This window comes from Euleptes europaea, chromosome 2 (assembly GCF_029931775.1).
Source record: "Euleptes europaea isolate rEulEur1 chromosome 2, rEulEur1.hap1, whole genome shotgun sequence".
NCBI classification, from domain to species: domain Eukaryota; kingdom Metazoa; phylum Chordata; class Lepidosauria; order Squamata; family Sphaerodactylidae; genus Euleptes; species Euleptes europaea.
The window spans coordinates 52,580,924-52,607,432 of NC_079313.1; the positions used below are offsets into that span (position 1 = coordinate 52,580,924).

General features: G+C 40.6%; 1 protein-coding gene across 1 annotated transcript; it reads left to right on the forward strand.

The window, feature by feature from the left end:
* The first annotated feature begins 71 nt into the window (after positions 1-71).
* MCOLN3 (mucolipin TRP cation channel 3) lies at positions 72-26,509 on the forward strand. The gene is made up of 13 exons (XM_056843987.1): positions 72-302; positions 5,763-5,930; positions 7,763-7,916; positions 8,649-8,733; positions 8,813-8,909; positions 10,339-10,438; positions 14,038-14,150; positions 18,664-18,813; positions 19,455-19,556; positions 19,671-19,793; positions 21,225-21,431; positions 25,057-25,187; positions 26,275-26,509. Exons 1-13 carry the CDS (start codon positions 75-77, stop codon positions 26,279-26,281), a joined length of 1,665 nt encoding a protein of 554 aa, XP_056699965.1. The 5' UTR covers positions 72-74; the 3' UTR covers positions 26,282-26,509.

A 26,509-nucleotide genomic window follows, 5' to 3' on the forward strand; every position in this document is an offset into this window, starting at 1 on the left:
CACAAGTGATAATGTTCTGTTAGTCATTCCAGGACTGTGTCTGTAGCTTAATCCATGTTTTATGTGTTCCAGCAATGGAAAATCCTGAAGTGATTGTTAGTAGCTGCAGTTCACATGATGATGAAAACCTTTACAGCTACAAAGGACAACCTTCAATCTGTCAAGAATTGCTTTTGGAAGACCAGCTGAGAAGGAAACTTAAATTCTTCTTCATGAACCCATGCGAAAAATTCTGGGCCCGAGGGCGAAAGCCCTGGAAGCTTGGGATACAGCTTCTGAAAATAGCAATGGTTACCATCCAGGTAAGGCTGGGGAAGCCTGAGTGTAAGTTTCCTTCTGTTCTGCAGTTATGCTCTGTCAGTTATTTTCTGTTCTGAAACATGAGCCCAAGAAGCTGTTGAATTCTGAAGAGGATTCCAAAATTGCTGATTTTAATGCTTTCTTTCATTTAAGAGAAATACATGTCCAAGTAATTCTGAATTTTATAAATAGAAAAAAAATCTACGATTACTCAAATATTAATACTATGATATGAGGGAAGCTTGTTTGGGTGCAGCCATCAGATGGGAAGGAGAAGATATCATGTATCCACACAAGGTTTTTTTTGTTTTGTTTTTACTTTAACCTAACCCTTTTCCATGTTCTAAGTGGAAACTCTATGGCAGAGCTGGACTTAATATCCACTTAATATCACTATTGCTTTAAACAGGGCTCTATGTGTGTGGAATTACTCACCAGTAATGAGTACCAACACCTTTATAGGTGCTCTCTCGAGTCCTGATTCTCATGCTCCAGCCTTCTCCTCTCAGCCAAAGAAAGAGAGAGTAGATCCTCAGAATAGCCTAGTGCAGTGGTCGGCAAACTCATTAATCAACAGAGCCAAATATCAACAGTGAGAGCCAAATTTCTTAAACTTAAACTTTGCCGCTCCGTAGATGCACATCTTCCCCCATGCGCGTCCTCCAAACTCAAAATTAAGCCCCCCTGCAGAGTTTTGAGAATTTGGATGGGGGGAAATGTGCATGTGTGTGTGTGTGTGTTAAGTGCCGTCAAGTCGTTCCAACTCATGGCGACCCTATGAATCACTGTCCTCCAAAGTGTCCTATCCTTAACAGCCTTGATCAGATCTTGCAAACTGAGGGTCATGGCTTCCTTTATAGAGTCCATCCATCTCTTATTGGGTCTTCCTCTTTTCCTGCTACCTTCAGCTTTTCCTAGCATGACTGTCTTTTCCAGTGACTCTTGTCGTCTCATGATGTGACCAAAATACGACAGCCTCAATTTAGTCATTTTAGCTTCTAGGGTCAGTTCAGGCTTGATTTGATCTAAAACCCACTAATTTGTTTTTGTTTTGTTTTTTTGTTTTTGTGGAGGTCCACGGTATCCGTAATGTGCACCTACAGAGCAGCAAACCCAAGGCAAAACCTCCCATGCATCAACGGACATGCACAAACGAGGAGAAAAGCCACCGTCACCTGCACACACACATCCCCCACACACACACCCGGTGCCCCGCAGCCACGCCCGGCCAAAAGTTCTCAGACTCCACGAAGCCAGCCTGGCTGCGGCAAGGGAGACTCCGAAGTGGAGGGCGGGGCAGAAGGCAGCGCCCCCGGCCCGCTCTTCCCTGTGTCCCCGCCCTGCCCCGCACCTACCTCGGCTGCAGCCGACTCCCCATGGCTCCTCGCCCTCCGGCTCCAGGGGGTGTGCTTCCTCAGCCCTTCCTCTGGCCAGCTGGCCCGGCCTGCCCTGGCGGAGGGCCACGAGCCAGGGGGGAGGAGAGGCGAGGCGACAGCCACCTGCCCACTTGCCAGCCACTCACCGCCTCCACCTGCAGAGCGTGAAAGATTGTTGAAAGCTATGCCTTCCCTGTGTAATTCTGAAAATGTTGATGGCTTGGATAGTGAAAAGCTTATGGGTCTGCTTAAAAAGAAAGCCCGTATAGAGCTACATGGGTCTTCCTTAACTGATTATGCCAAATCCAACCTAATACCTAAAGGCTTACGTATTCAAAAAGGACCAGCCCTGTTTAGTGATTACGTTGCCTTTAAAGAGAAATGGGCAGCAGTATTAAATCGTTGCTCTATGGATTTGATGCTTCTTATAATCGAACAGGCAATGTCTGAAATTGATTCGGTGACTAAAGATATAGATACTATAAAAAGTAATCTGAAAAAATACTTACCAGAACAGGACTTTAAGACACAAATTGCTAGCATGGAAAAAGATCTTGCAGCTTATGTCCAATATAAAAAGCTACAAGCTGCGCAAGTTCAATCGTGATAAGGATGACTATGCAAAAAATAGAATTTATAATTGGGAATTTAAAGAGAACTTCAATAGGAACAGAAACAGAAGACCTGTTAACCATGACTCTGATCAAATGGGATCTGATCACGAGAGTATTAGCTCATATAGTTCTTATGGTTCCAACTCTTCCGCTAGGACATACCAACTTAGGTCACAAGGACACAATAGAAATTTTTCCCATGGTGCCTGACCACGCGAATTCCAGCGGAAGAAACGATAGTTATAAATCTTTCTTCTCGAGTTCTAACTGAAGATGAAGCTAACGTGCTCAATTTAGGCTTAGGCTTCGTTCCTAATGCCCCCTATTCGTCATTCCAAACGAAAATTGAACTGTTTAAACTTTTCCGCAATATTAAACTGCGTGATTTTTTTCGCGATAAGCCACAACAACAATCTGATATGACGACATTTCGTAGTAAATCATCGTTTATTCCGAATAGCTCTAATTACCTCTTTAGTACTTTCCAGCACTTAGTTACTCAGGATGTAGCTAGGATAGAACATCATAAATGGCGACCTACTTCAAATCTTACTCATGAGCAAACCGATATTCTTAATGACTTGGCTAAAGATGACTCCATTGTAATCCGCCCCGCGGATAAGGGAGGCGCTGTTGTGCTGCAAGATGCCGACGCGTATAAAACTGAAATAATGAGACAACTTGGAGATAAGACTTTTTATACTAAACTTTCTAGTAATATTACTAACAAATTGTCCAAACTAATTCAAATCGTTGTCACTGAGGGTTTGAGTCTTGGTTACATCAACAAACAGGTAGCTGATTTTTTGACTGTATCTTTTCCTAAAGTTCCGACTTTTTACACGCTCCCTAAGATACACAAAAAAACCCGGCCAGTACCAGGAAGACCTATAGTTTCATTTTGTGGATCATTACTTGAGCCTATCTCTAAATTTCTTGATTATTTTTTGCAACCCGTCGTGGTTCTAACACCTTCTTACGTGCTAGATTCCAGAGATTTCATACAATATGTTGAAAATTATCCATTACCCATTGGAGGAGTCATGACAACGTTAGATGTTAGCGCGCTTTATACCAACGTTCCGTTGGAAGACGCAAGGAATATTATTGCTGACAGATTAGATTCCCGACCTGACTCTTCTCCCCCCACACATTTTTTATTGCAACTCATTGACCTTATGTTTGAGAATAATTATTTCAGATTTGAATCCGAGTTTTTTTTTGCAGACTAAGGGTGTTGCCATGGGCGCTGCCTGTGCCCCTGCAATTGCCAACTTATATATGATTGAATTCGAATTAGCTCATATCATCAATAATAATCCCTTTGAATCACATTTATTTTTGTACAAACGTTACGTAGACGATCTGTTTTTTCTTTTTGACTCCCCTGAGACATTTGATAAATTTTCTATATGGTTGAATACCATTAATGAACATCTTATATTTACAGGGAAGTGTGATTCTATGAGCATACCATTCTTAGACCTAGAAATTTATGTAAGACTTGATAGGAAATTAGCTGTGAAACCATATAAAAAAAGCATGTCAAAAGGTTCCGGATTGCACTATCTTTCCAACCACCCAATTCATTTAAAAATAATCTTCCCTTTAGTAACTTTCTTCGGCTTAAAAGGAATGCTACCTGTGCCAATGAATTTGTAAAAGCCTCTGACAATATGTCTGTTTCTTTGATCAGACGAGGTTATCCATCGCAAGTTGTGTCTCAAGCCCAAGATAAAGCTAATGAGAAAGATCGCTCTGCATTATTCTTAAAAAAACCACAAACCTCAAAAAAGAATATTGCTCTTTGACTTACAGCAAACATTCTCACGCAATCCAACAAGCCATTAGGAGACATTGGCATATCCTTCGTGATATTCCAGGTTGTGATCTTCCGCCTGTTTTTGGCATGCGCAGAACACAGTCCTTTCGAGACTACTTAGTGCATTCTGATCTCTCTAAACCCACACAACACACTTCGGCCGTCGGCCATTTTAAGTGTGGGAAGTGTTCTGTCTGCCCGTTAAGCCTTCCCGTGAAGGAATTTTGTTCTGCCACTTCTGACTTTAAATTGCAATTGAGACACTTTTCTAATTGGGCCACGAGCCGTGTTATTTACGCGGTCACATGTAAATGCGCAAAACTTTATATCGGGAGTACAATGCGCCAAGTCAAGTTGCGCATAGGGGAGCACAGATCTAGGCTGCGTGCCCTTAATTTTGAGGCCCCCCTAACAAGCCATTTTGTAGAACAAAAACATACAGAAAATGACATGAGGTTCTTTGTGTTGTGGGTGTATCGCAACCATCCACATGATCATAGAGATGTACAGAAATTGTTACTTCAAAACGAGATGCGCTTCATTAATTTGTTTAACACTCTAGCCCTCAATGGGCTTAATAACGACTTTGACTTGTCCTGTTTTTTGTAAAATTCCTATAGATTTACTTTTGAGAATTGTTATATGAGTACTGTGCCTTTAAATCCTTAACATTTCAGTCTGCCTGATTGTGTCATATGACCCTTGCTTTCTATATGTGCTTGATACTGGGAGTTACAGCTTAAACTTGATGCAGAAGGATCAGCAGCCCTTCTTTTGGGAACTATAAAAATATTTAAGTTAAAAATATTAAAAAATTGCAAAAGTTAAAATACTATTGAAGCGATTACTACTTAAAGTTTATTCTAAAAAGATTGTAAACCTCCCTAATTGTATGCTTTTAACACAGTGTGAGGTAAGCTTATACCATCCAATATTTTCATATAATGGTTTAGCGAATATGTAACTGAGGCTAAAGGATTGTTGTAATTTTTAATAGGCTGATGAAGCTATGCTTTGGTGAAAGCGCTACAAGAATATCCGGAATAGCGTTTCCTCCTTCTTTGGATTGGACTTTGTCCCAACTGATTTCTGACAGTGTCGACCACATTTGGATTTGAAGAAAAATTGCCTCTGATAGACTTTTGGACTTGCTATTAGGCTTGTGATAACTTATTGTAAATAATTGTATATATTTGCACACCTTGTGGTTTTTTTCACTGTTATAAGTAGTTAATGAATTGTTTAATACATTGAGTTGTGCTGGTTTCTTTCTCCTTAAAGAGCCGCATGCGGCTCGGGAGCTGCTGTTTGCCAACCACTGGCCTAGTGGGGATCTGCAGAGGAAAAGGGGAAGTGGTAGAAATCGGTGCAACCTTATAAATGAGGACTGGCATTTTTTATATAACTAAAAAAGCACTGGTTTTAAACAACAGAACTGAAGAAAGCTTCAGTTTTTCTGGAGCAATCTTTTTGTAAGACAGGGCCTCTTGCTTGCTGATGATGGGTTTTAATAATACAGAGATCCCATATCTAATGCTTTGTCTACAGGAACATTCCTTACGATGGAAGGTGAAAATTTAAGTCTGCTATATAAAGTAAATTTGTTTGGAATGTAGGCATTAACTATTATGGTTTTCATATGCCTTTCAGCTGGTATTCTTTGGGTTAAGCAATCAAATGGTGGTTGCTTTTAAAGAAGAAAACACAGTGGCTTTTAAACATCTCTTCCTGAAAGGCTACACAGACAGAATGGATGACACCTATGCAGTGTATACACAAGTGGATGTCTATGATCAGATCTTCTTTGCAATAAATCAGGTAACCAGTTTATTGTTGTATGTATATAACTGTAGATAACTTACATAAAATCTTATGTTTATTTAAAATATGTGTGCTGCTTTTCCACCCAACTCAAGGGTCCCCAAGCCAGCAAATATTAAAACACTGTTTAAAATGTGTGTGTGTATAAATAAAAATATTTTAAACAGTTCTCCAGGAAGGGGCTATAACTGGCTCACTAGCCAAAGCTGGTGAAAGGCCCCCCCTGGCCCCCCCTGCTACCTTTTTATCCAATAGGAGGCCTGTGTCCATAAGCACCCCAAAATTACAAACCTGCTCCTTTAGGGGGAGTGTAAACACCCCAAAATTACAAACCTGCTCCTTTAGGGGGAGTGTAAACCCATCCTGAACAGGCAACATCCCAATTCCTGGGCCAAACCTCCCCTCCACCAGTAGCACCTCTGTTTTGTTGGGATTAAGATGAGATTATTTGCAAATTTAACACCAAGCACATTAAATCACACAACTACTTCAAAAATGCAATGAATGGCCATTCACTGAACAAAAGCGTGTAATCTGTTTTCACCAATTAAAAATGAGCAGGCAACACTAAGGCTGCAAGAAGATGTGAGGGAGATCACAGCTTTTAGAAGATAAATTATAGCTGTGTGTAGCCCTGATTCACATCAGGCCATATGGGGAAGAAACCCTTCTGCCCCTGCCCAGTCACTCACAGAGCTTTTCTCCCCTTCCTCAGCTGCTGTTGTTAATAAAGGAGATATGACATCTTTGTCTTTTTTCTTCAAAATCCAGTAACCTCATGAGGAAATGGGTTTCAGTTTGGGAAACCATGCACAGGTGGAAGGGCTAAATTCTGTCCCTTTCTCTCCCTAATTTGCCCTGATATAGATTAGGGCCGTGTGAAGTTGTAATACACTTTTGAAAGATGCTTGGAACATCTGATCCCAGATCTCCCAGCATCTTGTTTGTTTTGACCTTAAGTGAAGAAGACTACTGTAAGCCAAAGCCTGTGATAGTTTAATACTGGACCATGGGTCCATTCACAGACCATCAGATTGGATCCAGACTAACATTTCTGCAGGCACAAGGAGTTCCACCTACTGAGAACACTTCTCTTGCTTCCCTCCTCCTGCAACACCTTGAAATGCTCAGCAGAAATGTTAGTCTGAATCCAACCACTCTTCTCACTATTGATTTTTGCAAACAAGGTATTGTGGATATTCAAGAGAAATCTAGCCTTCTGAAATACTTCTGTTGTTGTCCAGCTACCCATTTTTATGAACCTGGCAAAACCCATTATTGGTGTGAATGTAAGAATTGCCTTACTGGATCTGGCCCAGATCCATCTAATACAATCCTCTGTTTGTCCTCAGCTCTGATTTGGTAGGGTTGCCAGACAACACCATCATGTTCTGTTGAAATAATTTTCAGAATGGGAAATTACAATTCAAAATGCATAAGGTACAACTTGAGATGTATGGCCCAAGTTAGCTGCTACCTCACTGTGTATCAGTGAAACCAAGATAAATTCTTGTCATTTTGTGAAAGCAAGATTCCTGCTTTCATTTATTCAGTTTTGTGTTTCCTGTATAAAGTGTCTTAGTGAACTGAGAAAATTTGTCCATTCTTATCCGAAGAGTATATGGGACTCAGCCAAATGGAATACCCAGTAAAATATACTTATATTCTGACATCACAGGAGACTTTGTGCATGTATCTTTGGTTTAAAGAAATTAGGGCCTGAATCTATCCAGGGAAGCTTTAAACTTTTGGCCTGCAAATTTTGATTGAATGTTAATAATTTTCTCAGATGCTCTGTTGGTGTTAATTAATTGTTATCATTGGCTTAGTATTTACAGCTGCGCACTATATCTGTTGGAAATCATGCGTATGAGAAGAAAGGAGGGGAAGAGACAGCCATGGCAATATGCCAGTATTTCTACAAACGAGGCACCATTTGCCCTGGAAATGATACTTTTGATATTGACCCAGAAATTGAAACTGGTGAGGTTCCTAACTTGTCATGTGAGTGTTGAATAGGATAAAAGTTTTCTAGGGTATAGAAAAAACCCTAAATTTTCTGTAGTACAGAAGGTGTTATCAGTTGCATCTGTGCAGATTCTGGAGATATACAGATCCTATGCCTGCACAGTCTTAGTAAGAAATCTTCAAGATTCCTCCTCCCCACTGCAGTTTCAACCCTTGTGATTATTAGTCTGCATGGGTCTTGTGACCCTGGAAACAAACTTTCATAGGGATTGAGATGGCTGCTGGGGGGAGGGTAACACCAGGAAGCTCAGTAGTCCTCTCATGGTCTTCCTCACAAGCTACCTGTGCTGGATCCAACTCCTTAATTCTGTAAGTAACATTGATTTGAAAACATGTATAAAGTGTTTGACAGAAATGAAGTGACGTGAGGTTTTTTCAGTTTACAGTCAACTGGGGAGCTGAGAAACGTGAAAGATCCCATCAAGAATGTGTGTACGTGTGTGTCCAGAATGCATGTACAGTAAAACATGTGTAATATAAAAACTATGGCTGCCTTTCTGTATAAAGAAATGAGCAAAACATTTTAGAAACTTCTGTGAATAAAACACATTAGGGTTGTTATGGAGCAGAGAAAGAAATTTCAGGCCCACGAGGCTGCCAGTTGCCTGCCTTTTATCTAAAACCAACTTTACCTTATAAGATGCCAGGTAGCTTCCCATGCAGTTTGTGCCTGTGTTCTTCTTGCAGAGTGTTTTTATGTGGAGCCAATGCAGCCACTGGAAAATGGGACAGTGAGGAGGAGCGCTTTCAACTTCACTCTTGACTTCCATAGGTGAGATGCAGTTACCAGCTGCTTGTGTTCGTGTACCTGGTTGGTAATGGTAGAAATAAAATGCCAAACTGTCTTCTAGACTTGTGACTGTGCAGCTCACGTTCAAATTGAAGGCCATCAATCTTCAGACGGTTCGTCACCACGAACTTCCAGATTGCTATGATTTTACCTTGACAGTAAGTAGAAGCTTGGATGAACAGTTCTCATACTATAGAGTTCCAGTTGTTCTGAAGGGGCACTCTGTGAAGGGGATGGGAATGATCAGCCAGAATCACATCAGCACATCTTCCAAGTGAACTTCTGGCAGTCCCATGGCTTCTCCTCCTTTCCACACACAACTTTCTTGCACCTGTATAGGTGAAGGTGGCAAAACAGTACTCTTGTGGGGCTAGACTGGGCTCAGGAGTTGGTTATATCTAACGTAGGGATAATTTCTGCCTTTTATCATCTCAGACAAATCTGCCTATCATCTTTGGAGGCTCAGCTCTGTATGCTGTCCAAATTGGAATTATGCCACCAGGGACAGGGCCATCTCTGTTGTGGCACTTCCGTTATGAAACACACATAGTTATGCAGCTGGAGCCAAGCCTACTGAGTTTTCAGCACCAGCTTAAGACTTTATTAATGCAGGCTTTTGTTGAGATTTTTTTTTGGCCAATGTTTAACATCCCCATTTAAAGCGCTGGATTCTAAGTATTTATTGATGCTGTTTGTGTATTGCCTGCTTTTTCTTTTGTGCGTTTTAGTGCTGTCTTGAATAACCTGTTTGCTGGGAGTTTTTTTAGGTTTGTTCTAGGTTTTGCTGCTGCTATCTTTAAAAATGACTATTAATGCTGCCAATTTTAAATGTTCTAATTGTTTTTAAAGCCACATTAAGGGCCATTGGGCTGCAAGCATGGGTTAGAAACTATTTATGAAAATACATAATATACCTTGAAAGTTCAGTTCACCATTTGTAAATGTTTATTACGAAAATAAAAAATGAGCCTCTATTAATACACATGGAATGTGATAGATGAGAGTAGGCAAGAGCTGTGTTATGTCTCCATCTCCCTCAGCTTCCCAAGTTCTTTCCTAAGTCTACCCAATTTATGTAGTCTAAATCCACTTTTTACACTAACTGTTATTCTCCTGAGATTCCTTTCTTAAGTAAATGTGGTTGGGGGACATAGAGGTAAGGTTAGTAAATAGAGGTACAGGCACAGTAACTGGCCATGTGGGGGAGACAGTCAAGGAGCAGTGCAGAATACTGAACCCCAATTTCCTTGGCAACATTTGGCTTTTGAGACTTGGAAACATTGTCCCCATGGTTTTCAAATTTACATGTTCAGCTAGGAAGGCTACAGACTTGTTTTTAAAACCAACAAACAAAGGAATTACTCATGATTTACATGGAAAAGACTTCCGTGTAGGAAATGAAACATGCATGAACATCTGTGAGCTGCACATTTTGAACAAGACTTTGAAAAGAAGTAAGACTTTAGTAAGGAGGGGGAGGGGAATTAAGACTTTCAATAATCCAGTTTTAGTTATATATCAGTATAGCGTAAGTACTCATAGCTTTCTGTGTAAACATAACTATTCTATATTTTTCTCCCCCCACAGATTGTGTTTGATAACAAAGCACATAGCGGAAGAATTAAAATAAGCCTGGACAACGATATTGCAATCAATGAATGTAAAGAATGGCATGTTTCTGGATCAAGTAAGTACCAGGTCGACTTGACATATATTTGGTGGTGCTCCACACCTAATCTTCTTAGCTAGAAAGCAAAAAAGAAAAATGTGTCCACTCTTTTCACAAGCCACTTTCATGTTGATAATTCATGGTTCCTCTTAATATGATTTGCATGGATGGTGGAGTCTGATTTTATACTTAGGTCACAATATCTTTAGAACGGCTGGATATATGTCAATATATCTGTCTTGGGCCTGCTTCACATATTGATTGTAAACAGTAGAAATAAAATATTTTATGGATGTCTGTGCCAATGTAATATAGGAGATCTGCATGTTTGCAAACGTTTGGGCGTTGGGAATTAGCTGCTTTTTTCCACTTGTTGGCAAATGAAGGTCTATCACCTAGTGACATATGAAACTGCTGTTAAAGTGAAATTGCCACATAGCCAGCCATTCCGTTGGCACTTGAGATTTGTGACTTTAGAAAAGGGATGCTAGAAATAGCCTTGCTCTGGGAGTGGAAACCAGGCAAAGGCTTTAAGTGAGAGTATTAAATTCTGAAAAGATTCAATACTGTTCTTGTAGGTTATCCGGGCTGTGTGACCGTGGTCTTGGTATTTTGTTTCCTGACAAATACTGTATTTTTAATGGAACTGAAGTGATATAGCAAAACTACTTAATTTGTACACTAGATGGAGTGCTCTACTGATCTGTGTAAATGCTGATGTTTTTATACATACAGAGAAAGAGAGAGACAGTAAAATACACAAGGATACTTATTTCAAAAAGACACTAAATTCAGTGCTTCATGCTGTATGGTTTCTTCTCAACCTTAGCAGGGCTGCTATGGTACATTAACCATAAGCGTTCATGTTTTTCTACGTGATGTTCTTCCTGGTCCCATCCCTGTGATATACTGTGGAGAGATTTCTGCTCTCCTGTCGTGAAGGTTGCCTGGGACCTGTCAGACTGCCTGCTCTCACAGTTGTGGTAATTAGTCCTTTTTCCAGCAGACTACAGCCAAACTTCCTTGCTAGATGGGGCTGCCATATTTCCAGACAGGGCTTCAAAAATATTAGAGGAAATAATGCTCTCCTTCATATGGGAAACTTCTGTTACCCTCTTATCAAGCTTAGTGCTTAGGTGTATGAAAGAACCAGTGTGCTGATGACCTGGTCAATTCCTACATGAAAGAAGAATGCCTTCCCCGAGTACCACAAAGATCATGCTGTTGCCCCATCTCTACAAGTGGCAGCCAGTAAGTAGAATGTGGTACAGAAACCCATCATGTGATAACATGTCACATATTTTTATGTTACAGACATAGTTTGGATCCACCAGTTTTTGCATGAATGGAAAGATGTCCATGCAATGTGGGACTTTCTCACCTTCCCCTTCCACTGCAGCCCCAAATTCCCCTTGAAATTATTCCATCTGTGGAAAGGCTCCGGTGGATCCAAGCCAGAAGGAGGAAGGAAGAGAGGGGGAGATGAAGTGGAACTATTTATTTTTATTTTATTGCATTTTTACCCCGCCCTCCCCAACTCGAAGGTCAGGCTCAGAGCAGCTTACATGATCCAGAATATAATAAAAACAATAAAACATTTTAAAATACATTTTAAAATAGCCGAAATCAATCTAATAAATAAGACAATGCCCCCGAAGGCACTATAGTCCAAATCCATCTGCAGCCAATGGATGAATCTGACCACCCCCAAGATGGTATAAGTGGGGATGGCGGTCTGCAGCAGGGGAGGGGAAAGGATTAGGGAGGCCAGTATTTATAATGAGAACCGCCGCTGGCCTCAACCATAAGCCTGGAGGAATAGCTCCATCTTGCAGGCCTTGCAGAATTCCTGAAGATCTCGCAGGGCCCTGATCTCATTAGGGAGGCTATTCCACCAGGCAGGGAGAAAGGAGCATAGCCATTGAAGGGCTGAGCCCGGAATCCCAATGTTGGCGAGGCAGTGACCTAAGATTCCATGGTCGACCATGTTAAAGGCTGACAAATCTAATAGTATCAGCAGCCCCACCCTGATCCAGCTGTTGAGGGAGCTCGTCTACAAGGGCAACCAGAGCCGTCTCTGTCCCATGGCCAGGGCAGAAGCCCAACTGGAATGGGTCTAGGATTGATGCTTCATCCAGAAAAACCTGAAGTTGCTCGGCTGCCGCTCTCTCAACTACCTTTCCCGGGTACAAATGATTCGACACTGGGCGGTAGTTGGCAAGATCCCTAGAATCTAAAGATGATTTTTTTAAAGAGTAGACGCACCACTGGCTCTTTTAAACCCCCTGGGAAGGCTCCAGAATCAAAGTACAGGTTTATAATCTCTCCCAGGGGGGCCTGCATTGACTCCCATGAGGCTTTAACCAACCAGGAGGGACATGGGTTTAAAAGGCAAGTGGTGGGCCTTACTGTCCACATCATTTAGAGAAAGCCAGCTGAAGTGGTTCAATATAGGAGCAGAAGATGGGCAAGGGGCCTCCAGTTCATTTACTGTGTCAAGGTTAGCCGAGAAGTCATGGTGGAGCTACTTTACCTGCAAAAAAGCTCGAGAATGCCTCACAGCTAAGTGCCAAATTTGTGTTTAAATTTGATTGTCCCTCAGGTAGGGACGTTAATGATCTAATTATTCTAAACAATTGAGCCGGGCAAGACCTAGCTGACACAGTTGCAATTACTGTTCTCAATAACAGTGATACAAGCAGTAATATATAATTCTCACTCTGAGGCGGAGGGCATCTTGGAAATGGATGGGTGGTTCCTTTCCAGTTCTGAGCAGGCAGGAAGTAGTAAAAAACTTTCCCCCACTTCCTGTTTCCTGCCTGGAATTGCCCTCTGCTTCCAGTTTCATTCCTGCCTCGCTAGGGTAAGGCAGTTTACTGAGGATGCTCTGTCTGCAACCTTACCACATGTGGACTTAGACCTCGGAGCAAGCCAGCTCCCTTAAATTTTCCAGATTTAATGCCTTTCCTTCTGCAGCAAGGCACAGAAAGCGGATGGCTGCGCCATTTGAAACTGGAGCTGACGGTTTCCTCCTGCCGGAGGACCATGTGTCTGAGCTCCTCTCAGAGGCGTGGCAAGGAAAGGTGGCTACAGGGACTCCCGCTGAGGCGGTAGTCTAAGAACAGCAGAGCGGTCGGCCGGGCTCCTGTGGAGGCGGCAGAGTGGCTGGCAAGGCTCCCATGGAGGCAGCGGAACCAGGGAAGAACAAGGCGGCTGGCTGGGCTCCCACAGAGGTGGTAGAGCCTAGAAGCAGACTAATAGCCAGCATCACTGAGCACTGCTGTCTCCCCTTCCATGGTGGTCTACTCTCCTGTAAAGGAAGAAGATTTCTTCCTGGTTAGCTTCATTTCTCCGGGCTACTTCATAAACAGCATTTTGCCTACCAGATGGAAGTACAAACTTTGGTCCCAAGCTCCAGTTGGAGGCCACACAATTCAGTAATCTTGCTTATACTAAGCAGGTATAGTATACTGCCTTTGTACACTACCTTAAGCTCCATGAGAAAACAAAAGTGGAATATAAATGTAATAAATAATGAATGAGTGCAAGTGGGAGGAAGGAATCAAGATTTGTAAAAAACAACACACAAATCATAACATGTATGATTTTTTTCTTAGTACAGAAGAATACTCACTACATGATGATATTCGATGCTTTTGTCATATTGACATGTTCAGCATCACTGGTTCTTTGCACACGATCTGTGATTAGAGGAATTCGTCTACAGAGGGTAAGTTAAACGTGACATGGTTTCTTCTTTTTTCTTTTTTAAATTATATTTATTCAATACAATTAACAACAGCAAAAACAAAAACAAAAAAGACATATAGAAAAACATATAGCAGTCTTCATAATTTAAAATACAATATATATGTATGTAAACTTAAGAAATTTCTATATTACAGCTTCACGGTTTAGTCCTCTATAAAATAGCTAGACTGTCATTGCAGAAAATTGTCTGTTCCCACCCTTGGTTATAAGATTTTCCATTTTATTTACAGTTCGTAACCATAGCTTGTCTAGGTTCATTGTATCACCATTTTTCTGATATGTTGTTAACTTAATTAATACATATATTTCTTTTACTTTAACCAACCATTCCTCTATCTTTGGAGTCGTTTTTTGTTTCCAATGTCTGGCAAAAGTCATTCTAGCAGCAGTTATCCTGTGTAACCCCATACATCGTTTATCTTTAGTTAGGTTATGGGCTAAATTTAACAAAAGTATCAGGTTTACATGGGATATCAATCTCCATTCCAACAGACAGATATTTCACTATTTCAGTCCAGAACGTTATAGCTCTCACACTTTCACCAGATATGAATGAAGTCTGCTTGTTTTTTATCACAGTACCAGCAACTATCATTCATTGATTTGTAGATTTTACTTATTCTAATTGGAGTTAAATGCCACATATACCATCTTAATTAAATTTTCTCTTATTTGCAAGCTAACTGAGAAATCCAATCCCTTTGAAAAAATATATTCCCATTCTTGATCGCTCAATGGTTTATCTAAATAAATGTTCCATCTGTCCTATAGCCTAATATTGAATTTAAATTTTCTTTTATTAAAATTGCATATATTTTTGAAGTTGAAACTTTATCCTGAAGCATTAATTTCTCAAACAGATTTTTCTCTAATTTTAGTTAATTCTTTTTCTTTTAAATTATTCCAATACTTTTTCATTTATAAATATTCTATAAAGGTAATATTAACTTCCTTCTTATAAATTTTTTTTCCTAGAGGTTCTAAATTATTATTATTTTTAATCCAGTAATGATAATCATTCTGTTTATCTGTCTTTATTCTGCGAGGGAGTTGGAATTCTGGATTCTCGGCTAAGATGTTCCAAAGGAAAGAAGACAGTGGGGAAATATCTGGGGCTAGTTTCTCTCTTAATACATCCCATTGTTTTAGAATGGTATTAATGCAGTTATTATCTTTATTATAAAGAATTTTCCTATCTTTTATTTTTACCCACGGCGGAAATTTAACAAAATCTTGTTCAATTTTAATATAAGGTTCCTTTTCATCGTTTACTACCCATGATTTTAACCACTTTACCATAGCTACCTGATAATATACTAGTAAATTTGGCATTCCTATCCCACCTTTGCCTTTAAGTTCATATAGATTGCTATTTCTGAATCTGTTTTTTTTATTCTGCCAAATAAATCTATTACAGATCTTTTGCCATTCTTCAATCATTTTCTTTGGTATATCTACAAATAAGTTATTGAAAATAAAATTTATTTTTGGTAAGATTATCATTTTAATTAAATTGACTCGACCTAGAAGTGTGACATTTAGAGGAAGCCGTTTTTTGACATATTCTTTTAGTTCTTTAGCTATTTCCCCGCAATTTAAATTTAAACATTTAGTTCTATCTTTACTTAGCCAGATACCTAGATATTTAATGTTTTCTGCTTTTCTTAGATCTTTTGTTTTCTGCTTTTCTTAGATCTTTTGGTTTTCTTTTTCTTTCTTATTTGAGATATTAAAGATTACATTTAGTTCATTTTGCATCATCTTTAGCCTCTTTATTATATCCTCTTGTTCTACTTTTTGTAACTTTGCAAAAGAGTCAGTGACATTCTCCTCAAATTGAGATAGAGTAGGTAAGTTTAGTTCGTTTTCACTTGCTTGCATCTGGGATGTAGTTGAGAAAGCAATCGTGGTTTGAGTGCTTTGGTTTGCTTTCTTTATCTGTATCTTTTCCAGCTTATCTGAATCATGTTGCAGGTGATTGACATGTTGATCTTTAAAGACTCTTTGCACCATAATCGTTAATCGTGTGTTTATTTCTCATAATTTGTGTAGGGATCCTCTGAGAGTTAAAGCTGAGTACCAGTTGTATTTTATCTTGGTTGCTGGGTAGGTAGAGTGTTTTTAAAAGATCTATATTTCTCATTGGTATGTTCAGAATAGTACTTACTGTATATACCTGTGTATAAGCCGACCCGCGTATAAGCCGAGGTGCCTAATTTCTCCCCAAAAATGGGGAAAAATTAGGCACCCGCGTATAAGCCGAGGGTCGGCTTATAAGCCGAGGGTCGGCTTATAACCCCTCCCCCCCCCGCAGGCTTACCTGGGCTCCCGGCAGCAAGCGGCACGGGCCTGGCGGCGGCGGCGACACAACCGGGCAAGGGCCGGGGCAGCCTCCCTGCAGCTGCAGAAGGCCGCCCCAGGCCGCCCTCGGCCGCGAGCAGCGGAGGCCAGGCGAGGGCCGGGGCAGCCGCCCCAGGCCGCGAGCAGCGGCGGCGAGGCCGGGCGAGGGCCGGGGCAATCTCCCTGCAGCTGCAGGAGGCCACCCCAGGCCGCTCTTGGCAGCAGGAAGCGGCGTGGGACCGGCGGCGGCAGCAGTAAGTTCCCTCCTCCCCCCTCCCCTACTGACCCGCGTATAAGCCGAGTTCGGCTTTTTCAGCCCTTTTTTGGGGCTGAAAAACTCGGCTTATACACGAGTATATACGGTAAATGGTTGATTATTATTCTGTTGTTACTCCAGTTAGGTAGGTAACCTCTAAATGGTGAAATTGTTAAGGAAATTCATTGGCGTTGCAAGACTCTGGAGGTTTTAACATTTCATTGAAACCTCCAATTTGTCTTGTGACTTTCCTTTAGCTTTGGAGCTTGATACATTATATTCTCTTTCTTTTTGTAATCTTCCATATATAGGTCTATTTTTTGTTCAACAGTTTTTAAGGTGTTAAAAAGACAATGTATTGTTTCTGCAATGAGGTGGCATTGCTGTGCTAGCAGCTGGTATTCATCTTTTTCTTGTATTTTCATTTCCCTTGTTTGGGTAGCTTGCTCTTTCTCTCTGGTTTCTGTTTGGGTGCAATTGTCTGACGTAACCTATGTTATTTCTAAGCTGTTCTTTTTAGCTTTTTGCACATTTCTCTGGTTTTCAAATTCAGTCTCATTGCTGGATGGTGCAGGCATGTCAGAGTTTAGGACAATAAATCTGTTGCTACCTTTTGCGGCATTTCTTCAGAAGAAGGTGGTGATGTCTGGCTGTTAATCCATCGCTCTATTGTCTCTTTAGAGCCTGTCTTTGCTTGCTTTTGAGGGGGAGTATTATTTGTCTTTTGTGCTATACATGCACGTTTCTTGCCCATTTTTCTGCTCGTTGCTGATTAGTAGTACCTTCTGTATGAGCAGTCACACTCACTCTCTCTCCTTGCCTTCACAAGAGGACGTTATCTCTCAGGTAATGTCGTGATGCAGGCGAGGAGCGAGGGCTGTAAGCTGTAAGCGTAGTCTGGGGAACAGTCCAAGGTCATTCACAGTGAAGGCAGAGTCCGAGATATCAATACAGGCAAGGGAAGTCCAAGGTGTTAGTCAGAGCCAGTCCAAGAAGTCAGGATACCAGGAATCCAAAGGATAGCAGGGAAACAAGGCCGGTACACCAGGAGGTTGGTGACAAGTTGCTTGCACAACAGGCAAGCCTAACTGATGGCTTAAATCCCTTCCCCTGCTGCTGTAGCAGAGCCAGCTGATGCTGATGAGGCTGAGTTCACAGGTGGTGCTTCAGCCCTGCTCTTCCTCATCACTGCTACTGGGGAGGTTCCTGTGTAAAGCCTTCAGTCTAGCACTCTGCTGTCTCTGCTGCATTGCCAGACGAACCTGTTTTCTTTTCTGCTCCAGTGGCCTTGGCGAGGCCTCTGGAGACACTGCATGTTGCAAGGTGTCAGGTCCAACTGGAGTCCTTGAGCTGGCAGGCTGCAGGCATGGTGAGTCATCTCCTGACTTCGGCTGATCCTCTATTCTGGCCTCTACTTCCTCTTCATCAGAGGAGGTCTCTGCAGGCTGACTCTCTGCAGGCTGACTCATGACAGGTCATTTATTAGTGTCTCCTCTGGATAGTTTGCTTCCTATCGGCATGTGCCATTAGGAAGACTCAGCAATGTGTCTTTTGGCCTTTCAAAAGGGTAGGGGGAGGGGGGACTTGCTCAGTTCCAAGTCTACTTAGTCAATTAGTCCTCAGAGTGCTCACTAATACACTGCTGCATCGTTTCCCAAAACCCCCGCAAGTCCAAGCTTGCTGCTGGAGTCAAACCACAGTCAAGTGTGTTTCTCAGACGGCTCCAAATCACCACACCATCAAAATTCCGTAGCAGAGCTCACCTTTCTCACTCCTACGTGCATAGCTCGCCAACTGGAAAATCCGACATGGTTTCTTAATATAGTGTCTCATCAGCCTCTCAGTCACAATTTCTCTTCTCACCCACATCCTTTAGGAATTTGTATCCTTTTCCCTGCATCATTATAAGAAAGAAGTATCTTTCAGCGATCAGATGGAATTTGTCAATGGATGGTATATCATGATAATTGTTAGTGATGTCCTAACTATAATTGGTTCTACACTGAAGATGGAAATACAGGCAAAGGTAAGATGCTTGCATAGACAAGTTTTTTTAAATCCTTCTTACTTAAACTCCTTGTAGGAGCTGTTCTTGAGGGTACTAGAGTTCTAGGTTACATATTTAAAATGGCGTGCATATGTACACAGGACCCTGAACCAGCTAATACTGAGGTAATGTCTAACGTAAATGTTTAGCCAGGCTTAAAATCCATCAGGTACCAATCCCACCAGAGCCTCGTATGTAGCTTCAGGATTCATAGGTTCTCCATTTCCCAATACCACTGGTTGTCTTGGGGATACCCCTTAGTAAAAGGAGAACCCTACCCATCTGCTAATGCAGCAAAAGTGTTAGTCATTGCCTGGTAAAAGTGGCTAGGCTTGCCAGTCTTAAGAGTTAATAGACTGAATTTGTTGTGTAGTTCACCTTTAAAGCATTGTATATGTTTATCAAATGATCGTGATTTGTCTAAAATGTCATTGTGACAGACCCCGCTGTAGTTCGGTCATACTAGAACACCTTCCCCACCCCAGTGTAGCTATCTGGGCAGATGACCACTGAAACCGCCCTGAGTTTTGCTACACACTTGGGTCTCTGACCAGAAAAGGGTCTAGAAAAGGCCAATAAGCTTTCAATTTCTTTTTCTTTTTTGTCTTTCTATGAAATAGAGTCTAACAAGCTATGATGTGTGCAGTATCCTGTTGGGCACCTCTACCATGCTTGTGTGGCTTGGAGTGATTCGCTACCTAGGTTTCTTTCAGAAGTATAATGTAAGGATATCTTTGGATCTCCATTCTGTTGGTATATGTTTTAAGTTGCTACCTAGCTGTACTGAATGCCTGAAGTCTAACAGATTTGGGGGGGATTTGTTTTTGTTTTTGCAGCTGCTTATTTTGACCCTACGTGCAGCTTTGCCCAATGTAATTCGATTCTGCTGTTGTGCTGCTATGATTTATCTGGGCTATTGTTTCTGTGGCTGGATTGTGCTTGGTCCATATCATGTTAAGGTACCATGTGTTAATTGCATAGAAATGTTCTGAACTCCTTTTTGAAGTGTTATCAGTTGCAGTCCCAAGGACAAGTGTAGTGCCATAGCAGAAATAAGGGTGAGAGGAAGGATGCAGTAACACAAGGAATGGATTGAAAAGGCCACAGCTTTATTGATTATAGCAGATGGCGCACTGGCGAGGCATTGAGCGACCACCCTGTTTTGCCGATGAAATGCACTCCCAACCTGAGTGTTGGGGGGGAAACCCAGAGTGGCAAGCCAGTGGTTCCACATGGACACAGACCTCTAAGTGGTACCCTCATCACCTGGGAGTGGAGCCATGCAACAGCCCTTGAGCTGGGCATCTGCAGAAGGACTCGACCCCTTATGGGGATCCCCAAAACAGGGAGGCAGGCATGAAGGTGCAACCTCCCCCCAAAATGGATCCAGCCCAATGCCAAAACCACCTAAAGCTATGACAGAAAAAGCATAACATAAAGCGATGAACACAGGGAGACAGGGGAAGGTCTGACACGCTGACAACAGGTCCCATTAAAAATACCTGAGGTGAGATACATAAGCATGCTACCAACATGTCTGTCAGGGCTGATAGCACTTGCCCATCCATGTGGACAGCACCAGAGAGAAATACCTCTGAACAACCGTAAGGAAATAATTACTACTGAACATCTAGTCCTGAAAACATTCCCACTGATGTTAATTGTAGCTATCTGTAATCTGTTACTTCTTGGGAATGCAGAAAAGGTGGAGAATATCGTATGAGGTGCAGATGTCAAAATCTGTACCTCATACAGATTTTCATCTACATGTAGACAAAGCAAGTTTCCACTGTACGCAAACAGTGGTTTGAAAGTGAATGGATGTCTGTTGACATTTCAGAAGCTCTGTGCTGGTGTTGGAGTCATACTGTGCGTAGTTGGTGGCTTGAAACACCAACTAGTTCCCACCTACAGCTAACAAAACCAGAATTATGCAAAATAAAAGCAGAAAAACGTATGCAAAATAGGCATTTGCTAGCTTGCATAATACATACAGATTATGGAACTGGTGTTGTGAATAAATGGTCAAACCAGGGTAATCAAGATTTAAATCCCTCAATTGCAATCACTGACTGACTGACCCAAGGTTATACCATGTCTCAGCCTAACCAATCCCAACAGTTTGTTGGAAGGATAAAGGAAGGGGAGACCTAGCCATTAATCTATACATGCTTCCCTGAATTCCAAGGGGGAAAGATGGTATTAAACAATATTAGAAACATAATTTTTTAAAGCCCAGAGTTCTCACAGCTCTGACCTTGTTTCCATCCAAGTATCAAAGAAAGCCCGTTCCCCCCGCACACACAAATTAAGCTTGTGTTAGTCTCTGACTTTATGATTGTATTATAAAGTTGTGATCTTTTATGTGTTTGGCTCAATTTTTTTTCTAGTTCCGTTCCTTGAACATGGTTTCTGAATGTCTTTTCTCTTTAATAAATGGAGATGATATGTTCGCTACATTTGAAAAGATGCAGCAGAAAAGCTATTTGGTTTGGTTATTCAGCCGGATCTACCTCTACTCTTTCATCAGTTTGTTTATATACATGGTGCTGAGTCTTTTCATTGCTCTTATTACGGACACATATGAAACTGTTAAGGTATGCTTGAGGTTTTTTTTGGGTGGGGGGGAGTATGGAACTAGTGCTTTTAAAAATGGCTTTATATCTGATTCTCTGATACAAGAAGATAGTTTTGGTCACCTTCATAAAAAGTTAATATGTACCAATAGAACCTAAAAAGTTTGATTGTAGTTTTCATTTCTTATATGCCATGATATGTACTCTCATTTCCAAGTATTAAATAGGTTCTACTTTAATTCAGGAAGTTATTTTAGAGATTATGTTCTAGGTCCAAAAAATAAAATGGGTACCCTTTCAGTCTTCTCCTACAATATAGGTATTGCTTATTTGTGAACAGATTCTATGTGGTTGGAACAGAAGCTGCATGACCCAATCACATGGGCATATATAAAACAGATATGTGTTCTAATGAGCATCTGACAACAGATATGTCTGTATTGAATTGCTTTCAGTGGAATGCATAATCTGACTTGGATGCACATCTGATTTATACATGTGGTTCCTGAATCCAGTTAATGATGCGTGCATCATGGAAGCCTGATTCCATAAATGGGTTCTTCATTTGGGTACTTGGATCCCTGTGAAGCTAGTTCTGGGGATGGCAGCAGCTGCCCTTCTGCTTGAGCTAGAAGTCCTTTCTGTTCAGAGAAGCTCCAGAGGGTCTCCCAACCAGGAGTGAGGGGTTTGGAAAAGACAGGGTGCATGTTCTTCAAGGCCAGTGACCCTTAGACTTCCTGCTGGGGCAGCTGGGCTGAGCGCCATGTTTCCTGGACTCTCCAGGAAAAATCCAAGAAATGTTCAAATTGGGGTGCTAAACAGCACCTCAACCCGGTCCTAAACAGTGGACTTGGGAAGCAGGAATTCCCTGCAGCCACTTATGCGGTTTGACCTCCAGAACTCTCCGAGGGAGGCTTTCAAGCCCCTCGGAAGTTTTGATGCCGGTCCCGAGGGCAAGAGGGAAAGTCATCGCTGGAACATTTCATGGGTAATCAAGGTTCAGTCCTCCCCCTTCAATCACCATCTAAGAAAATTATCATCACCGTAACCTTATCATCCAACATCTGAGTAAGTTGCAAGAATTCTTTTGTCTTTACCTTGAAATTGAAGCTCTGGAAGATCGTAATAATCATCAATGCAATCTGCATCTCTCTGTCCAGAATATAAGTGACTTTGTTTGTTTAAAAAGAGTATAGTTGAATGGCAGGAGCCTTATCTACTCGATCTCCACTTTGGCATAACAAACGGGACGGTTGACAGACACTCTAGCTACCAATTAGAAGCCGAGGTGTTAAAAGGGGTGGGAGCGAATGGGCTAAATTCCTCTGGAGATGACGTCTTTCCGATTCATCATAGAAAACCATCGAGATTGAAAGGGAAAGATCATACAGGAAACTAAATCGCAGGGCTTGAAGTGCGTCTTTATTGTGCAACATGCAACATATTCCTACTACTGGAAAACAAGACGACCGAAGGTCCGCGATTTAAATAATGCCCAGCCCACCCCCTTCTTTTACAATCGAGCAGAGTGTCAATAAAACTTGATGGCCCTTTACAACAGCACTAATTGTTTTACAGCGGAGAGAAGAATTTGCAGCCATTTAATCCCAGGACCTGTATAATTGATGAATAGAACCACTACAAGGTTTTGGACCCTGCCAACATATTTAAAACAGCATTTCTTGGTATTGGTGAATTGTCAAAACTATTTTCAGAAATAAACATGGGAAAGGCCGACGAGAAAATACAGGAAATGTTAACAAAACACATGGATGCCTTTACTAAACAATATGAGCAACAATCTCAACGTCTGGCTCAGTTAACCAACATATTGACTAGTCTAACTCAAACTACCAACCAGACTAGTCAGAAATTGGACATTTTGGCAAGCGAAATTACAAATATGAAATCTCAAATATCTACAATGAAAACTGATATGGGAAAAATGGATTCTTCAATTAAAGGCAATTGAAGAACAGAAAGATATTAAAAATAAACAGATACTTCAAGGTAATCAAATTCAAGCTATACATTTTCAACAACAAAATGTTATGGACCTACTGGCTATTATGGAGTTAAAATTAAGACTATCGAACGTACGTCTTCGCAATTTTCCAGAAGCAATGGGATGTACCAGAATAACTATCATAAAATCATTGGCTGACCTGATTCATATAAGTGAACAAGATCTGGATTATGCAATAAACAAAGTATATAGAATTCCTTTACCCACCAGTTTGGAGAAGACAAAGGCAAGAGATATTATGATTTCCTTTTATGATATAAGGATGAAAGATTATATTATGCAAACCCTCTATGATAATCCTTTGTCAGTGAATGAAAATCCTCTTATCATTCTTAAGGATATCCCACGACACTTGATGATGAAGAGAAATATGTACAAAGAATTTACTGGGACATTGAAGAAGAATGGAATAAGATTCTCCTGGATCTTCCCACAGGGACTCACTTTTACCTACAAAGAGGTCAGATTTACTATCTCTTCACAGGAGGAGGTAAAAAACTTTTTGAAGAATTATGAAAAAGATCTAGCTGGCCTTAACAAGGAGCCACAACATCAACAAGAAGAGGAGAAAAAGGAGTTGGCCTCGACATCTGGACAAAAAAGACAGGACATCAAAAATAACAGAAGTGTTGGAAAAACAAAAATTCACAGCAAGAACAAAATTAAAAGGAAACATGCAGTTTATGGGTGATAGAGAGAAACAGAGGGCTAAACAGGGATTTAAATAATGACTAGGGAATTTTGTATTTACTGATCTAATCCTTTTACCTTAAGAACGGTTTTGAAATAAAATCTGTTACTATATATGAAATCAATAATAAACACGTACTAATTGTGAATGAATAATTTAGAATTAACTTAGTAATCAAGCTTGATGTATTTTTCTGGATTAGAACTTCTTTGCAAAATAATAGATAAATTTATAGCAAGATGGAGGAAGGTGAGGGGGAAGTCTCTTATTTGAATATCTTTTCATTAATAGATGAATATGCTTTTCGATGATGCTGTTAAAGTTTTTTATTGTATGATTTATGAAATGAATGTGTTGTTGAAAAGTACCAGACAGTAAAATATTTTAAAAATAATAAAAATTTTATGGGGAAAAAAAAGACCAGTGACCCTTAAAAGTATGATATTTGAAAGAACTTCGTGGGAAAGCTGGCTCAAAAAATGCAGATCTGACAACATGCATACTGGGACCCCAGTTTCTCCTCACATCCAGATGGGCAAGTAGAATCACATAGAAAGCTGCTTTCTTCATTTTAGTCTAATTCTGGTAGCTGAGGGCTTGACCCTGCTTTTCACAGTAGCTTGAGGGTATCTCGCATACACAGTCTCTAATCTCTAGCTAATTTTGGGGAGAAGCTGGGGTCATTTTAAAAATCACATACTACTTATCTGTGTGTCTTTTGGACACCCCCCCCCCCACACACACAGTGTGGGAATCCACTCCAGCCCTTTTCTTTACCTGTTTTGCTATCTGGTATGTTTGCATGCAGTAATTCCCTTTTGTACAAAGGGGAAGTGATGCTGATCAGCAGCTGTTGGAACTGAAATTTTATCTATTGCAGTAGTGTTCAGTCTGAGTGCATTGAATCTAATAACAGTGCCATTTTTCAGCATTACCAGCAAGAAGGCTTTCCAGAGACAGAGCTCCGTGCATTTATAGCACAATGCAAAGATCTACCAAACTCAGGAAGGTACCGACTAGAAGAAGAGAGTCCTGTAACAATCTTCTGTTGTTGTAAAAGGTTAGTGACGAAGGGGGTACCTAAACCAACTTCTGGACACTTGATCCTGGACGCTTGATCCATTTCAGCAAATATTGCTTGTGTATTTTGCATGTAAACAGTATCCTATCTTGATTTTGCACTCTATCTTCCAGTTCTCAATACTACATTTATTACACTGGCAACACTCTGTTTTCCAGTCTTCTTCTCTTGTGTCTTTACATTTTTGTTAACATTCTTCTATGCCTACCTGCCTATCTTCACCAAAGAGACCCATCTGCAACTGTGTTCTCCCTCTGAACACACCTATTTTCCCAGCCTTTACATAGTTTCAAAGTTCCTACTCTCCCACTTTGCAGATCTTGCACATTCCAGCAGTGTTAACAGAGCTAGATGAAATAGCATATAGTGCATTTGGTCATCTGAAGTGTCCTCTGTAAAAGGCATGAGGAAAACCCACTTAGTTAAAATGTGTGGCCCGCTGGTTAATCAGTAATTCATAGTTTGTACTCATAATTAGTATTTTGGGCTGTTTCAACATATAAAGCAATGGATAAAAGCAACAGTAATGTAAAACATTTATATAGAACTAGTTGATTCCTGCTTTTTGATGTTACACTAAGGATAAATTTAATGTATACAGACATTCGCCTAGTTGAGGGTGAATCTGGTGAGGTTAAAATCACTCTGTATATTCTGAAGAGGATAAAAAAAATTACAAAAAGGAGACTCCTACATGCTTCAAAAACAATATACAAGACTCATTAGGCATATGGTATGGGACACAAAAGAAAAACAAAACATTAATCATTGCAACAGGTATGGGTTCACACTATAACCTAATAATGTGCCTTTTATGCACACAGCAATATTTTGGTAGACCTATAAATGTGACTTATTCCTCTTATTATATTGCTGTATATAGAATATATTCAGCAATTCATCAAAATGATTTGAGTGTATCAAGGCCAATAATATTTTCTTAGAATCAGAGTTGGAAGGGACCACCAGGGTCATCTACTCCAACCCACTGCACTTAAATCCATAATCTGTGTGTTTGAAAAAAATATTGATCTTCTTTGATATAGCATATTTTTTCATTTTTCAGGTCTTAAAGATATTGACAAGAATATTTGGAAACTCTTGGATTACACTAATCGCAAATTTCTGTACATAAGGCACAAAATTCCACTATTTAATGTTCTTGCAGCATTTAAATAGTAAACTTTCAATCTCTGACTGTGTATAACCCTTGTTAATAACTCTTGAGTTCCAGTGACCTTATTACATTTACTAGAATTGAAGAGGAATGCAATGGAAAACTGCCTGAATTACTGCATGCT